Source organism: Strix aluco, chromosome 2, assembly GCF_031877795.1.
Source record: "Strix aluco isolate bStrAlu1 chromosome 2, bStrAlu1.hap1, whole genome shotgun sequence".
Classification (NCBI taxonomy): domain Eukaryota; kingdom Metazoa; phylum Chordata; class Aves; order Strigiformes; family Strigidae; genus Strix; species Strix aluco.
This window is the reverse complement of record NC_133932.1, coordinates 119,448,172-119,464,782: the sequence shown is the minus strand read 5'-3', so window position 1 is coordinate 119,464,782 and position 16,611 is coordinate 119,448,172. Positions and strand designations below refer to the sequence as shown.

The following is a 16,611-nucleotide window of genomic DNA, read 5'->3' as shown; positions in this document are numbered from 1 at the left end:
TTCTGGAGCAGGGGGAGACCCGTGTGGCCGAGGGACCCCCACACGACACCTGTGTCAGGGAAGCCCAAGGCTGCCCCACAGCTTGGCAGGGCAGCCACACACCCTGCGTGAGGTCTCACACCCCTGTTTTTATTCTTGCTGAGGAACTTCCTCCTCCACTTGGTAATAGGAAACAGGCAGCGCGCTGCTGCCTCTTGACTGTTTCTTTCACTTTCCATGATTTCCGAGAAATGGCAGCTGTCAGACTCGGGTGGGTATAAGAAGCAGTGACAGCCCAGCCCAGTGAGGATACAGCACAAGGCAGACACAGCACAAGGTAGGGGCTAACGCAGAGTCCTGCACCGGGATTTTGCTCAGGCTTTTGCAGACTTTAAACCCAAGGGAAGCGGGAGGCTTTGGGGGGAGGTTTCTGTGTGTGCTTTCCCCTGCAGCATCCCCAGGGAGCCTTGTCTCTCTCTTGGGATTTCACCCACTCTCTCCTACCCGGCTGGGCACTGGGGCTCGCCATGCAGAGCTGTCCCTGACCTGCCACCTCCAGCCTCTGGTCTGCAGGCTGCCTGGGCACCCCATGGAGATGAGGGAGCCTCCCTGTCTGCATGAGGGCAAGGGGACACTGTTCCTGCCTCAGTTTCCCCTATCCCAATTCATGACCAGACCAGAATAGTGCACCCAGTCTCCCCGTGCACCTGAAACAGAGGCAGGAGGGTTTAACAGGGCTGTTCAAAATGTGCTGCCCTCACCCCTTCTTGCATTGCTGGAAAAATACTTGGTGGGAAAGGAGAAAAATTAATTGCCTTTTGAATTGCCTTCTAATTTTACTATTTTGGAGGAAAAAACATAACTGCAAGCATGGGAAAGAGATTGAGCAGGTTTTAAACTTTTAGAGACCAAGCTGCAGAGAGAGAGGTGAGCAATGCACAGTGTGGCTGAGAGCAGTATCAGGGAGGAGGAAGGGAGGACACCAGAGAAAGGGTGAAGCAGTGCATAGAGAGAGACTCTGGGACAGAAACTTCAGCTCTTTTTCCTTCTCTTTCAGAAAGCAGAACTTGACTGAGCTGAACTGCATTCATCTGTAAAGTCCCAGTCCATAGAAATTCCTCAAAACGCACCCATGAAGTCACATTTCCAGGAGAGTGTGTAAAAAGCACCTGATTTTTCCATGCTCCTGAGCATTCTCAGAGGTGCTGACAAACCCCTACAGGGCTTGAAGAGGGGTTTGAAACCGGTGAGGTTGTAACCACTAAATGAGGTTCTCCTCATTGCATGGGCCGGGGCGGGGGAGGTAAAATGACAAGACCTGGGCTTCTCAGGCTGATCTTTGTGATCTTTTAACCTTTCTTTTAGACCTTTAGCTTTGAAGCTGCAAGTCTGTTTGCTGAAGTTTTCTCCTTGGCTGTCCAGGTTTGAGCTGCTGCAATGGAGAGTGCAGAGAGCAACAGAGAGGGTGAAAGCAGAGAGAAGCTTCATCCTGTGCCGTCATCTGTCCAGGAAGGCAGCAGTACTCTGCTAGGTGAGAAAGGAGGTAACAGGAAACGTGGGTGGAGGCGATGTAAACAGCCAGGAACCTACTTCCCATGATTCTAACCTAAGAAATTCTTGCTTTATACAGTAAGGGAAAGCCCGGTAAAACTAAGTGTAAAAGGGTACTTGCCTGTTGAAAACTTCTAACTCCTGTAATGGAGGTTGAATTTTATCCTGTGTTTAAAATAACTGAATGTTATTTATAAGGAAGTGTACATAAATGTATATGATGCTGATCTCCCATCCGTGCTACCAGAAAAAAAAAAAAAAGGCTGCTTCACATGGTTAAAAAAAAAGAAAAAAAGAAAAATATGGCAAACTCTGTCCAGTCTCCCTAGGCCCAAAGACAAGCTTTCTGCAAGAACCAGCATGTCACACTTGTGTGACAGCCACTCTCTTACCTCCTACACCAGGGATTTAATCAGGGAGTCTGCAGACATAGAAGAAGAAGGTGTCACAACTTGCACTAAAGACCCTGTAACAGAGTTTGTCCCCAGTGGGGGCACACATCCTGCCTTTATATTTGTATGCCAGTCCCAAACTATGGGGAGGAGCAGTGCTGATGTGCAGGTTTTTATGGTGCTGTTAGCAGGCTGGATGGCTGGCTGACCATCACGTGGCAGGCACAGTCTGCTCTTACCACACGATTTTGACACAGGCAAGTTTGTTCCTGGGTGGTTTTCCTTGGAAGGTGCAGAATGTGACAGAATTTCATCAGAAGGAATCAGAGCTACCTGACTTCATAAAACTTGGTGCAAGCCCTGCCCTTCTTTCTTTTTTATCCTATTCAATAACATTTTCTTTCGCTGCACTACTGTTAACTTGTCTCTGCTAAATCTAGATAACTGGCTTGGATTAGATATGCCAGCTTTTAACTGGCTCAGATGAGTCCATCCACTAGGGTGGAAATCTGGGCTCTGTGACCGTTGGCCCAGCTCAGACCTTTCAGCAGATTCTTGTTGGAAAATGGGAGAATTGTAAAAGCAATTGATGCTCCTTTATTATTAGGAGAAAAATGAGAGGGCTTAACATCATTGTAGAAGATATGGTGATGATAGACACTGTGCTCAATACATGCCTTTTCTTGCACCAGGAATGAAATCTGCAGCACCGAAAAGCAACAAGCAACAACCTCACTGCACAGACCATCTGACAGATACAATGCTTGCATACCAGGTATAAGTTCTAGGACCAAACATTGAGGTGGGACCCCTGTTTCTCTAGGTCCAGAGTGGTCAAGTAACATGATTTCTGAGCATCATTTAGCCAGGATCTGGAGCTTCAGGGGAATCCAGGGACCCATCCTGTAAGATCTGAGCTTCACTCTACTTGGTGTCCCACAGAGAAGCTGGCAAAATGAGTGGATGCTTGCAGGCCGTAGAATATCTTAACCACAGCTGGCTGGAAAGGGGCTTACAGAGAGGAAAGTAGTTGGGAATGATACAACCACATTCATTAGATCCCCTGAGCTGGACTTCATAGTCCTTCCCTGTGAAGCCTTCTCCCCCATGATCTTCTCTGAAGAGTGTATCCTGATTTCTGAAATATTCCCAAAGGGAGGCTGTGATACCAGTTCATCCCTGGGATTGGTGAGAAGCAACCCCTCAACTACATATGACAGCAAGCCCTTGGAGAAACTGTCCACCAATTCAGGTACAGTGTGACTGGGGAATGTCTTGATGAAGCAGAAATGGGTAGGAAACTCTAGGCAAAAAGAAGGTTAGTATTTAGTCTTGAGGAGTAGAAGGGCATTTCTGCTCTCTCCTATATGTTAGCTTGCTGCTGCTTCCCTCACTGCCTGTGTTGCAGCGTATTTATTCACTTCCTGGCTCCCAAGAAGTGAGCCTGTGAAACAAAAGATGGGGCCAGCCTTGGGATTTGTCCTTCCAAGGGAGCACCCCTAAAAAGTGGCCTAGTTGAGACCCCTCCTAGACGATCCTTGCTCTACCCAGTTCTCTGACAAGTTAGTCTGCAGCTCCCGGCAATCAGTGTCATGGGCCCCAAGGCTTCCTATGTGCCTCTCTGCTCACCAGCTGGTGACTTTGGATCACAGAGGGAAGGACAAGTGCCAGTGATGGCATCAGGTGTGCTAACTATTGTCCTTAGGCCCATTCCCTGCCCCCACCCTTGCCCCCAACAGCACAGATTGTTCCATGTCCCTATCCCCAGGAAAGCTGTACCAAGAACTGGTGGAGCTTGGCAAAATAGGTGGGAGATCACACAAGTGAGCTGGGATTCTTGGTTCAGAGACCCAGAGGAACATACCCAGGCTGTGAGGAGCTTCAATATCTTCTTTCCCATTCCCAGTATGCAACTGTCTTCTAGTTTTTCTTGACTTGGTGTATCTTCTGCTCACATTAACCCAAGCATTCTCCTCACTTGCAGATGACCATGAAAGCAAAGAAAACCTAGGACTTGATAGCAGGTTGGTTGATGCAGAGACCTATGCTGTGAGATTTCCCATCAGACCTCAAGGAGCTTGAGGTCTGGGAGCTTGCTGGGAAAAGAGCTGTCTTTGGGAGGAGTTATATCTTTAGTACTGTAATGCTACTCCACCCTTAAACTCCTTCCTCTGCCAGCAGATAAAGATGGAGACAGGTAGAGACCCTCCAGGACAGGAGTTTGTCTCTTTGCAATGCCACTTGGTCTACAGCATGCTATCTTTATCTGAGTTATTCACACAGTGGCTTGATACTTGCATGTAGGCAGCTGGGACCACTGCAAATGCTTTATGGTAATCAGGATATTTGTACAGGACTGGAAGAAATGATGCAGAAGATACTCCTCTTCCAGGAGCTTCAGACAAAGGCTTGGAGAAATGTATGTGAGTATCTCAATGCTGCCCTGAAGTCCTTAGGTGAATCAGGTGAAGATGGTGACAGAGTGGTGGAAGGGAACTTGATGTTGACCTTACAGTATTTCTTCCCCTTTCAATAGCTGCCTGCAGAATCTATATCTGTTCAATGGAAGACTTCAAACAGAAGAAACAATGACCCTGGAGTTTGTTGCTGCAATGTCAAAAAAATCCAGGTTTTCTGAATCGTCATCCAAGCTCTGTGTTGTTTTTTACAAGCAACCGGGACAATACCAGGAATTTGCTGTTCTGAAACAAAGGTAAAAGTCATCCCTAAATGTATGTTGATGTCACATTTTTGGAAAGCATACAGCTCACCCCAACTTTAGGGTCCCAGCCTGGACTTCAGCTCCAGACAAAGACACCTAAATTTAGGTATCTGTAGAAGCGAGTTACGGTGTTAAGTCTAACTTCTGTAGGTCCTGCATCAGCTCTGCCAGATCTGCACAAAGGTCTAAAACATTATGGAGCTTGCCAGATGTCACCAGATGCCTTGCATGAGAGAAGATGGGGTGAATAGAGTCCCTTCAGTTCTGCTACAGTTGCAGCATTCAGCAGGAATATCTCTAGATGTATTTCTCATTCTTTTTACAAGGCAGTTGAAACTTTGGCTAAGACCAGGGTTGTTCACATCAAGGCTTCTTACTAGTTATTTTTATTTCTCTCCTGTCTGATAAACCATCAAGCTCAGGTCAGATTATCAAGTTTTTGTTTGCCACGATAAAGGCCAGAGGCATTTTTTTGAACTTTGCATTTTGAATGTGAATGTTGATTGCTCATTCTTGCTGCACAAACTCATCTGTAGAGCCAAAGTCCATCTGGGGTCGAACCTGATGGAAGCTCCCTACAGTGTAGTAACTAATTCATCTTTATTCTATTCTAGAAAAGAACTGATCATGGGCTGTGCAAGAATCCCCATTTCTGACCTCCAGAGAGGACCAATTTTTTATAAATATGCTATCCTTAATGTCTTAATTGACAGTGAAACGAGATTATGTGATTTAGAGCATATTTATGGAATGGATTCCCAGAATATAGAGAGTCAATTACATCGAGTCATAAACATTCCCAGGGAAGAGATCAAAGCAGATGGTAAGTGCTGTACTTTCTTCAAAGCTAGGACTGGGGTGAAGTATGACCAACAAATCCTTACATGCAGTAGACAAATATAAACTCTCCCTTGTTTTGCTTTGCACTGCGGCAGCACCTGCTTCCTGCAACTGAAACATTTTTATTGTGGGGATTTTTGACATATAGGCTTATGGGCTATTTATTTAACACAAATAAATTCTTTATAAAACATAAACACAAACTATTCAGGAAGAAGTGTTTAAGTTATTTTGCTTTTTACCAGAATAAACTTAGGCTTTTCATTGTTGGGCAAGGGAGAGTGTGTAATGGAGCCTTGAATCACCTTTGCATCTACCTTTCAGAATGGCTTTCAGTTGCCATTCCAGAAGGGTGCAGGTGACCTGGAGGTCTAGTGTCAGATCTACCACACTATATAGATGTTTTGAATATGCCAGGATGACTCTAGAAATAGTAGACACCTACTGTTGGAGCAATTGAATCAGCCGTGGGCTATGCACACCAGGCCCATCTAAAGTACAGGTGAGATATCTAGGGCTGAATTTATATATGCATGGTGAGTTTTGTGCATTAATGCCTCAGTTATGGCTCAGCTGGGCTTGGCATTCATAAAAAGTAATTGCTATCGTTAGCTCAGGGACAGTTTAAAGTTCATCTTTTATAGGTTTGAAGGTTCATTCACAAACCCTGATTCCTTCCCAGGTACATGGACCATTTTTGAAAACATGAAGTGCTATTTTCATGGAAAAAAAAAAAATCGCTTCAAACATTTGCCTTCCTTCAAATTATGGTGTTCAACAACAATGCCCCAAAAGTCAGTCAACTGTAGTATTATAGAATACCTTGTAGAAAAATTTATCCAGCCCATCAAGCTCCAGAACAGCTTTAAGAATATAGAAAGAAAACTGAGGAACTACACGGAGAGCTTCAAAATCTATCTTGGAGATGCTGAAAAAGGCGAAACCTATTCTCTGACTAATCTGACTGAACAAGTGGTAAGTATACACCAAGTCAAAGTAGCAAGCAGCTCCCAGGTAGACAGACCCCTGAAGAGAAATTTCTGCAGCTACCTCTAATTCCGTGTAGGGTTCTGAACATCAAATGGATGGACCTTATTTTCATTGTTTTTTCCAGTTTCTGGGTTGGACCCAAAGACTGATGAGGTCAAAGGAGATCTCTACTGGAATCAGATCCAAATGGTGTCATCTGTAGAACTAGCTTTGAGGATGGGTCATGGAAAGACTACCCTGATTTTGAGAATCCTGCATGGAAAAAAAGAATTTCATATGCAGTTATGTTCAGGCTTCAACGCCTCATTTTAAAGTCTAGATTAGATTCCCATTTGACTTACTTCTCAGGAGTATGAAGCAAAGGTAGAATGCAGTTCAAGGTTGCAGACACCTAAAATAATATTGGCATATTGAAAAATAACTGAGTGCATACATGCTGAATTTCTTAGCTCCTGTTGTAGGTGCTGAGAAGTAGTCAGCAGAGTCACTGAAGGGTTGGAGAGTCAACCATTCAGTATGCACTGATGTTTAGTCGGAGGAACGTCTTACCAGTCCTTACTGACTTCTCTATGCTGAAATTGCTTCTTTCAGGTGTTTACTTTCCTGAGCTGAGTACTAACTTCAGTGTGAACAGGTCCACCTGAGCAAGCCCCCCTTCCCCAGCTCCCTTTATTACCAGCAGAGATACATATGCAAGGGACAAAGAGTAGGATGTTTTTCTTTATCCTAATGTGGACAGGTGGACAACCATCTCTTGCTATGGATTGCGCAGGAATCCTGGAAGAAAGGCTGAAGTCAGTACTCTCATTGTTCATGGAAGTGAATCCCTATCCTGCAAATGCAATAAAAAGGCAAAATCTCAATGGCTAAAGGAGACCACTGATGTCCACACATCATGGTTTCTGTCTGAGATGGTACTAGGTTTGGCTGGGATGGAGTTAACTTTCTTCATAGCATATGGTGCTGCGCCTTGCATCTGTGACTAGAACAGTGTTGATAACAAACAAATGTTTTGGCTATTGCTGAACAGTGCTTGTACAGCATCAAGGCTTTCTCCCTCCTCACAGTGAGTATGCTGGTGGTGGACAAGAGGTTGGGAGGGGACATAGCCAATACAGCTGGCCCAAATTGACCAAAGGGATATTCCATACCATATGATGTTGTCCTCAGCAATAATAGCTCAGAGAAATGAGGCGGAAGGACAGATGTTTGCAGTTATGGCATTTGTCTTCCCAAGCAACTGTTACATGTGCTGAGGCCCTGCCACCCAGGAAGGGGCTGGACATCTGCCTGCCAATGAGAAGTAGTGTATGAATTCTTTTTGCTTTGTTTATTTGCACAGCTTTTGCTTTCACTGTTTGACTCTCATTATCTTGGTTCATGAGTCTTCTCACTTGCCTTCTGTTTTCATTCTGGCCCACTGGAGAAGAGGTTAAGTGAGAAGCCTGGTGGGTGTTCGGCTGTTGGCCAGGCTCAACCTGCTAGTGCTGTTTAATGGAAGTCCTGTTTGACCTGAGGTGCCACATCCACCTGGCATGGTCTGGGGCTTGACTCAGAGGGAGTCAGCAGGGTATATCCAGAAGAGGAGTGGGTACCCAGGTTACAAACAGCTAGGTGGGGATGTTGTCTTACGTTGTGGATGTATCCTGAAAGGTCACACAGAGTGGAAAGCCTGAAATACACCTGGGCTACACAGAATGCAGAGCAATGCCTTGCAAGTCATCTGTAGGGAAATCCTAATGAAATGAGTACAGTGACAGATTCTGCATCTCTGTTTAGGTGAAAGTTGTTTATCTGCCCTTTGGGTTTCACAGTCATGGAGTCATACTCCCATACTAAGCTAGGCCTCTGAGAGAATCCCCGCTATTCCTTTTGATTCCCTTTGATTTCCCAGCTCAGCTGGGAGACTGAAGATCTGTTTATCTATACTTCATCTGTGGTAGGGCTAGAATGGGTGGCTAATACACTCCTGGTGCTGGTGTGGATTCATCATATAAGAACTGCTTGGTAAACTTGTAACAGCCAGGAAAACATTTTCCCTGGGGTAGTGCCAGGGCAGTGAGATGCAATGGAAGCTAAGAAATTTGTTAGCTATTGCAAAGACAGGAACCTGTCTTTAAGTGGTTTAACTGCAAGGCTTTTGCCTCCAAATAATGATACTTAGCAACTTTCATCTTCCATCCTACTTTTTGAACCCTTACCAGCTCCTCAAGTAAAATAGTCTTGCCTATCTTGGTGAAACCCCCTTTCCTTATTCTCATTGTCCAGTTGCATGATAACATGACAAAGTTCATGGACAAGATCATTGGATATCTGGAGAGAGAGAAGAGTAAAGATGATGGGCTGCTTTTTGCCTTACACACCTCATCTTGTTATGACATCCCACTAAGCAAAGAGGTAATCATCAAGGCTGAAAAACTGTTCCAGGACATCGGCCCATTTCAAGGCAAATTCAAGTATCTGAGAAGAAAGAGGTAATTAAAAGTGTCATCCTATTTTCTTGAGTTACAGATCCTTCTGTAGTTATTCAGTTCATTGGGCCTTTTTCTATATGGAGCAATTATGTGAAGATAGAGCTAGAATGTGGTCCCCCAACTCTCTTTCCCCTTCAGTTCAAAAATTCCTAGCTGTATTTCTGCCGCTGGCTGCCATAACATCTGCAGTCTGTTCCCTCTGCCAGGTCTCTGATTGAAGGAGAGCCACAGGTTCTATTTTTGGCAGGGATTGGTTTGAGTTTCAGACCGTTACAGTTATGCACATCTGTAGGTGTCCAGGCTTCTCTTGTAATCTTTGGAGATCCAAGACTCAGCTGGGCATCGGTGTCATTTTAGATGCCATGTGCTATCTCACCAAGCCTCCTGTTGACAATTTGAAAGGATTAATATCTCCCAGAAGTTCTGGTTCATATCTGAAAACCCTGCAGGTCTGTCTTGGATGTCCCAGACATCTCAAAGAGAATTAGACATTTTTGCATAGACAGCTGAATTGAGCCTTACGAAAATGAATGTATTATACCACAAAGTCAGATTACTGTATTCTGTCATGCTGTTTTGATTTAACCTATAGCATTTGAGGCTTTTCTGTTTTGATTTTCCTTTGCTACATAAAACTTATGGAGGGAGACTGTTTTGGGAAAGTTGAGGTGGGATTCATTTGTTGTACATGAATGTCTGATGATAAGGTCTCTAGAACCAAGCTCTTGCTCTCTCTCCCATACCTTCATGCATCTACATGTTGGCAAGATGAATGCCATTGGGTTAAGGGGTAACCACACAACTCCCTGCCACTGCCATCCTAGGCAGTGGTTATGGGAGATCTGACCACTGATGGAGATTTTTAGTGGTTTTCTTTCTTTTCAGCAATTACATTTCAACTGTGAAGAAAATTTTCTTAAGTAATAAAGGCAGCACCTTGTGTATTTGGCTGATTCCATTGCTGTATGCAATCACAGAGAATATGGAGGACCCCTTTTTTCCAGAAACCATTCCCTTACAACACTTGTTGTCGCTGAGAGATGATGAAGAGAAGCAGAGGTAGGTTTGAAAGGGAGAGAGCATCAAGGCTGGATCAGGGAAATAAGCTGTTGTACTGTTAGAATAATTTTTCAGTGCTTTTGCTTGTGGACTTTCAACCACCAGAAACTTTGTGTTTCTTCCCTGGGCTGCAAGTCATTCACTTTCTCATACATCCTACTTCTGCCCTGAGCTCTAACGAGAAGAGAAGGGTGTTTGAAGGTGAGTTGGAGGAAGGCGAAGACTGAGCTGAGGACTGTGCAGCCTTATTCAGACAGCCTGTTGGAAGTGGCCTTAGGGAGAGAACTATCCCTACATCCTCAGTTGGCCATTGTTTCACGGGGGAAAGGTGGAATCACTCCAAAATAACCTGTTTGCAGGCAAACTGGACAGGAAGAAAAGGTATGTTTGTGCACTCACACAAGACAGTGGCCCCTGGATGGAAAGTCTCAAACACAGAATTTCTTATGTAAAAACCTCAAAAAAAAAAATCTTACTGTGTAAATTCACTTGCTCTAAAATCCCAGATATTCCATTCAGTGTCCAACCACATCTTCTTTAAGTCCAGTGCCACACTGGCCAGCCACGGGAACACATAAGATGACACAAAGTGTCTCCTGATGTTTCAAAGTGCATCTGCTGTTGATGGTCCATTTTCATAGGAAAGTTCTGGCAATGATAGAGATTCAGAAGTCATTCATTGAAAGCTGCTCTCCACTGGCAAAGACGGTCTTGGAGATGTTGGCACTGAAGAATTTCACCAAGAACTCCCTGCTCCAAATCAAGTTTCCACCTCAGCTCCTCCTGGATACTGTACATCAACGCGTCATTGAAGTCGTCAGTAAACCATCCCAAGTGCATGTAAGATCAACTTCTTTTTAGTGTTTCTTTCCTAGGTTATGGGAAGTTGTACAATTTTGTACAGGTGAGCAAGAAAGTCTCCCTGTCTCTTGAAGAAGCTTTTAGCAAATCCAAGGGGTTGAATCATAGGAACCCAGAATAAGAGCTCAATAACCATGTTTTGGGAGAAGTTGCAAAGAGAAAGGACAAGGGGATCTCATTGGGTTTTGGCCTGGTTTAAAAAAGGCTAGCAAATGCTGTATCAAGTGAATTTTAATCAGAATCTTTAAACAATTTTATATCCTGTCTCCAAAAGCAGTACCCAATATGAACACTGTGATGATCCAGCAATTGGAAAGGCTGAAAGAAGGAAGTTAAAGTCTAACTTGCATTTTTGGGGCAGTGACTCTTTTTAAATGAAAATTGGACTTGTCTGTGGGAACCTACTTTCTGTCATTCTCACTTATGTTTTAACTAGACTGTCGTAATATGCTCTGAGGCCCTGGAGAGGAATTCCACTTAAAATCTACTTCTTGGTGCTTATTATAGGGTTTATCCCCAACACACTCTGGTTTGTACTTGAAAAAATCTGAGCTAAGCCCTCCCACACAACCCACTGAACTCCAGAGATCTTGGAGACAGCTAGCTTCTGTGGGATTTGAAGTGATTGCTTTAATAGGAGCTAGATTTGCCTTTCCATCTGGAAGCACTAGGGATTTTTTAAAAATTAGACATTGGCAGAAAAAAATTCTCTGAAGGTTTCACACTTATTTTTCATAGGAGACTGCCTTAGCTCTAGGAACGGATGTGTTTTCACAGTTGTTTTCAGTGTATGTTTTTACCCTCTATTCAGGAAAAGGATTTGAATGGAGTTTTGAACAACATTGCTGAAAGGATGAAATGCTGGTTCAAGGACTTGAAGTAAGCTAACCTGTTGAGAGGAGAAATACTAGGACAGTTCTGTGGAGGAGGTGGGAAGGAATACCTAGACTTAGGTTGAGCAGAACAAGGGAGGCTGTAATAATTTTCTTTGTTAATTGTGTGTCATAATCTTTTAAACCCCTGTGGGGCTGAGCAGTATCATGTGGGAAGGAGGTCCACAGGGGAATCTGTCCTGCCAGACAGTCTACCACCGTCTCATGTTGTGGGATTCAGCTCCAAATTCAGACACATAAGTGGCTCTGGTCAGCTGAAATTGCATAGCATGGTACAGCAAATGAAGGGCACTTAAACTCAAGGTTGTGTTGACTTTTTTTAAATGCTATTGATAGAATGAACACAAGAGGTGTACAATGCTTTTCTGTGTCCACAGATGCCTGCCAGGGTGTACGGAGCAGCTGACAAAGCCCACAAGTAATACGGAAGATGCCTTGCAGTGTCTGGTTTTAACATATGCGTTGCTTTCATTTTCCTTAAAGCGTTGGCATGCAGTGCCATTTAGCCTGATAATGTCACTGCTACGGATACTTGACATGTTTGCTGCAAAATCAGATGTGTTGCAAGCAAATCAGGTAAAAAAAACACCCATAGCTTTCATGAAGATATATACCTATGTCTTTTTAGCTGAGAAGGGACAGGAGTTCAGGTCTGCTTCATTCAAACATGGCCAACTATAGGAGTGTCAGTAGAGCATTAGGTACCTTTCTCAGTTACTTATTCTAACCTTGTCAGAATTTGCACTGGGGCAGATGAGGAGGGTTTGCATGGACAGAGAGGTGAAAACAAGGCTGGTAGCATCTCAGAGTGTGCCAGCCATTTCTCTTCTTGGAAGCCATTGATAGTTATGGGAAAGTCTTCATTTTCACTCTGTACACAGCAGTTAAGGATCAAAAGCCAGAGTGAAAATCTGTCTCTCCTTGCCAATTCTTCCATTTTTTTTATTTCCCAAGGAATTTCAGCAGTTTATCTCCGAAAGGTACAATGAGTTTGAAGGTTACATCAAGGAGTGGCTGGAAAAATCCTTGCTCAGGCCACCCGTGGAAAATAGACAGTTCCTGGAAAACATCAATGTGAGTGGCAAGAATCCACAGGGATAACCACCCACCCTGGAAGGTCTGTCTATACCTTGAGGCCCAGTTGACCAGCTTTATTTTTCTGCCACAGGTGTGGCACGAGCTGTTCTTGCTTAAGATCCTCTGTGTGGAATGGGCCCAGAAGTGGCAAAGCCTGATATACAGCATGGTTGAAAGGTGGCTGGAGAAAGTAAGTTATGGTTACTTAACTCCATCCAAGATTCCTGATCCCAGGATGCTTTGTTTTGTCCCAGTCAGTGTTTGGATGATGGGAGATGAAGCAGCCATCTCCTTGCTGGTGTAGAGGGACATAACTCCTCCCCCACTCTGACAACCCAATGATATTTGGCAAGGCCCCAGGAAAAAAAAAAAACCTGCAGCTTAAGCATTTCCTTCCTGCAGGTAGATGGCAGAAAACTTCCAGACTTCTACTTGGAATTCATGAAGAAGGACAAGTGCTGGAATAAAAATCTGGAGAGCTGCTTTACAGATTGTGTCATTCAAAGGATTAAATACTTCGAGAAAAGTGAGGTACAGAGTTTCTGTCTAAATGTCACCATCCCTTCTTGCACAGCTGGGAGTTTCTACTTCCTGCCACACTGAGTTGACCCACTCTGCTAGCTGTGCTTATTTGGCCTGTGGTGGGTTAATGGAGTGGGAGAGGAATTTTCTGTAAAGGTACAGGTTCTGCAAAGCCTATTTACAACTAAGAGGAGAAATTTCTTGTCCTTACAGGAGCCTATGTTAGGAAAAATGGTTTCCAAAGTCCTCAAGACAGAAAGGTCAACTGGTGGGAAAGTGCTTTCTGCTGTTGTTGAGAAAATATTCTCAGACAAGATGAGCACGTTGGAAAAAGTAGACAGTTTTGTCGACAGCACGGGCCCAGTTCTCGCAGAGGTGCTCAGCTCTTCTGTGATCTGTGATCTCCTCTCTGCTTGTGAGTTTTCCACAGAGGGGCTTTTTAAAAATTTTTGTTTTGGAAGTGAGTTTTGATGGGCTCTGAAAGCCAACCAACATCTGATGCACGTATCACTAAAATCCCACACCAAACAAAAGTTCAGCCATGGAGCTGGGAGAAGTTTGCCATCAAGTCCTTTCTTTTGCTAGAAGGGAATATGAGGTTTCACCAGCTTTGTTCAAAGATCTGCCAAGTTTGTTGCCAACGCAAAACTGAAGAGACAAAATATTCACATACCCTGGGAAAACAATGTTTCATTTAAGAAGCTAAGAAACATCTCAATGTATTTTTCCAGTTGAAATGGTCTTTTGTTGCACATTCATGAGAGGTGTTTCATTTTTTAAATGAAGGATGTTAAAAAAAATACTCTCTGAAAAAGAGAAAAACAAAACAAAACAAAACAAAAGAGAAATGCTAATTGTGAAGCACCCCAGAGGTTTGTCTCCTGTGTGAAGGAGGTTTATAACCAAAGCTAGGCCAGGGTCCTCTAAAGATACATTTTGCTTTTCATGTACCTGAAACAATTGAAAAATGCTATTTTACATTGACTGGGAACAAAGCAACATTTTTCCCACATACTGGTTTTGGCCACTTAATGGGAAAACAACCAAATCTATGCAGTTCATAAAGGTGGCTGTAACAGATCCCCTTGCTACTCATGGCTTGGAGGCAGGGTGCTGTGAGGCTGCTAACTCTTCCTGAAGATGTATGTTAAAATGAAATCCAGTGGGGAAAATGCTTCTTTTGAAAGCACAGCTCTATCACTATTTTTCATCTATTTTACAGATAATTCAGAGCACAAGCTTCAAAATAAGATCAGTGAAAAAGCAAAAATCCTGCTTTCACAGTTTTTCAAATTCTTCCACTTTTTGAGGCATCGAGTTTTCTCAGGAGAAATTCCCTGCAACATACTGTCCATTATCTTGCAGCATCAGGTGGTATTTCAGGATATATTGTGCAACTGCGGTAAGCTTACAGTTTCCAAATTTATTTCCCAAAACATGTGGTGTGTTTTCCTATGCAATGGGGCAAAGAGAAAATATAACTATCGGAAAAACATCTAAAATACAAGTAAAGCAAAAACTTCTCTGCAAGAGACCAAACACAAGGCAAAAAATATAAAAGTTTAATACAGGCAGTATTTTTAAGCCATTAACACTATGAAGACCAGAAAACAATACTCCTCTTCTGTACAATGGATAGCAATTAAAATATTGCAGTCTTCTTATGATTTTTTTATAGAATTGTATTTGTGTTGTTAGAATCATAGAATAGTTTGGGTTGGAAGGGACTTTTAAAGATCATCTAGTCCAACCCCCCTGCCATGAGGGAGTCGAACTATATCAATTATGTGTTGTCCTACGGAAGACTGTTCATGTATCTGAACAAAAAAGAATATGACAAAGCCCCTAGAAGTGTTTATCACATTTGAGAGATTGTATAACAGCAAGAGGTGGTGAACAGTGGGTAGCATTTATACATGTCCTGTGAATCATAAGCTTCTTCAAAATAGGGTTTAACACTGGAAAGTTATCCCAAAAGTACCGTCTGTTGTCTTCAGAAGCAGGGAAGGGATTTTCTTGAAACAGACAGCTACAGACCCTGCTATTTCACCAAAGAAATGACAGGGGAGAGAAGGGAAGAGGCACAATTACTGTAAGGCATTGTGAAAATTAGTAGAAAAAACATATAGAATCATAGAATAGTGGGGGTTGGAAAGGTCATCTAGGGCAGCCCCCTGGCAATGAGCAGGGACATCTTCAACTAGATCAGGTTGCTCAGAGCCCCATCCAACCTGACCTTGAATCTTTGCAGGGATGGAGCAACTACAAATTCTCTGGGCAACTTGTACCAGTGTTTCACAACCCTCATTGTAAATAATTTCTTCCTCATATCTAGTCTAAATCTACCCTCTTTTAGATTAAAACCATTACCCCTTGTCTAACAGCAAGAGGCCCTACCAAAAAGTCTGTCCCCATATTTCTTATAAGCCCCCTTTAAGTACTGGAAGGCTTCAATAAGATCTCCCTGGAGCCTTGTCTTTTCCAGGCTGAACAACCCCAACTTTTTCAGCCTTTCCTCATAGGAGAGGTGTTCCATACCCCTGATCATTTTTGTGACCCTCTTCTGGACCGAGTCCAACGGGTCCATGTCTTTCCTGTGCTGAGGACTCCAGAGCTGAACACAGTACTCCAGGTGGGGTTTCAGGAGAGTGGATTAGAGGAGAAGAATCACCTCCCTTGATCTGCTGGCCACGCTTCTTTTGATGCAGCCCATTGCTGGCTCATGTCCAGTTTTTCATCCACCAGTACCCCCCAAGGCCTTTGTGCAAATTCAAGCATGCATTTGTTAATGGCAGCGGTTATGTTTCCAGTAGTTCTTCTCTCTCTCCAAGTGATTTTCTCAAAAATCCTTTATATCTGAGGTCTGGGCATGGTTGGTATTCTTTGTTTGTTTCTTTCTCCAGATTCCACTATCTCCAGCTGTATAACAACAGTATTGGAAGTCAGAAGGGAGGAATATATGCAATTTGAAGAGCAGAAGAAGCAGAGATGCTCATTTCTGCATCTATGCAGCAGCATAGAGGATGTGATAAGAGGTACCATCCCATTATATTTGAGAGGACAGGATTGCCTATATGGTTCTTGAATGGGGAGCTGTCTCCTAAAAATAAAGAGCTAGTAGCAAATCCTCCAGGAAATAGTGCTGCATGACTCTATAGTGGCAAGCAGTAGCTGGGAGAAGAGAATAAGCAGGGAGGTCCTTAAGGAAAAAAGGAATGGGTAAAGTCTGCTAGGGGTTTATGTATGGAAGG

General features: G+C 43.5%; 1 protein-coding gene across 7 annotated transcripts in view; it reads left to right on the top strand.

The window, feature by feature from the left end:
* The first annotated feature begins 229 nt into the window (after positions 1 to 229).
* The window catches only part of LOC141919803 (E3 ubiquitin-protein ligase rnf213-alpha-like), a 61,539-nt gene continuing 45,157 nt past the window's right edge, over positions 230 to 16,611 (top strand). For 2 of the 7 annotated variants that reach the window (XM_074816109.1, XM_074816102.1), the window contains exons 1-21: positions 230 to 316; positions 1,037 to 1,225; positions 1,402 to 1,510; positions 2,615 to 2,697; positions 3,078 to 3,174; positions 3,907 to 3,946; positions 4,277 to 4,345; positions 4,459 to 4,635; positions 5,259 to 5,467; positions 6,167 to 6,459; positions 8,743 to 8,948; positions 9,834 to 10,007; positions 10,649 to 10,847; positions 11,680 to 11,747; positions 12,139 to 12,337; positions 12,716 to 12,835; positions 12,930 to 13,028; positions 13,241 to 13,369; positions 13,574 to 13,775; positions 14,583 to 14,762; positions 16,264 to 16,395. In XM_074816109.1, the coding sequence (XP_074672210.1) occupies positions 1,417 to 1,510; positions 2,615 to 2,697; positions 3,078 to 3,174; positions 3,907 to 3,946; positions 4,277 to 4,345; positions 4,459 to 4,635; positions 5,259 to 5,467; positions 6,167 to 6,459; positions 8,743 to 8,948; positions 9,834 to 10,007; positions 10,649 to 10,847; positions 11,680 to 11,747; positions 12,139 to 12,337; positions 12,716 to 12,835; positions 12,930 to 13,028; positions 13,241 to 13,369; positions 13,574 to 13,775; positions 14,583 to 14,762; positions 16,264 to 16,395 (2,770 nt within the window). In that variant the 5' untranslated portion in view covers positions 230 to 316; positions 1,037 to 1,225; positions 1,402 to 1,416. Of the gene's footprint in view, positions 317 to 1,036; positions 1,231 to 1,344; positions 1,511 to 2,614; positions 2,698 to 3,077; positions 3,175 to 3,906; positions 3,947 to 4,276; positions 4,346 to 4,458; positions 4,636 to 5,258; positions 5,468 to 6,166; positions 6,460 to 8,742; positions 8,949 to 9,833; positions 10,008 to 10,648; positions 10,848 to 11,679; positions 11,748 to 12,138; positions 12,338 to 12,715; positions 12,836 to 12,929; positions 13,029 to 13,240; positions 13,370 to 13,573; positions 13,776 to 14,582; positions 14,763 to 16,263; positions 16,396 to 16,611 lie in introns of all 7 variants that reach the window. The other 5 variants (XM_074816107.1, XM_074816108.1, XM_074816103.1 and 2 more) reach the window with 5 other exon arrangements.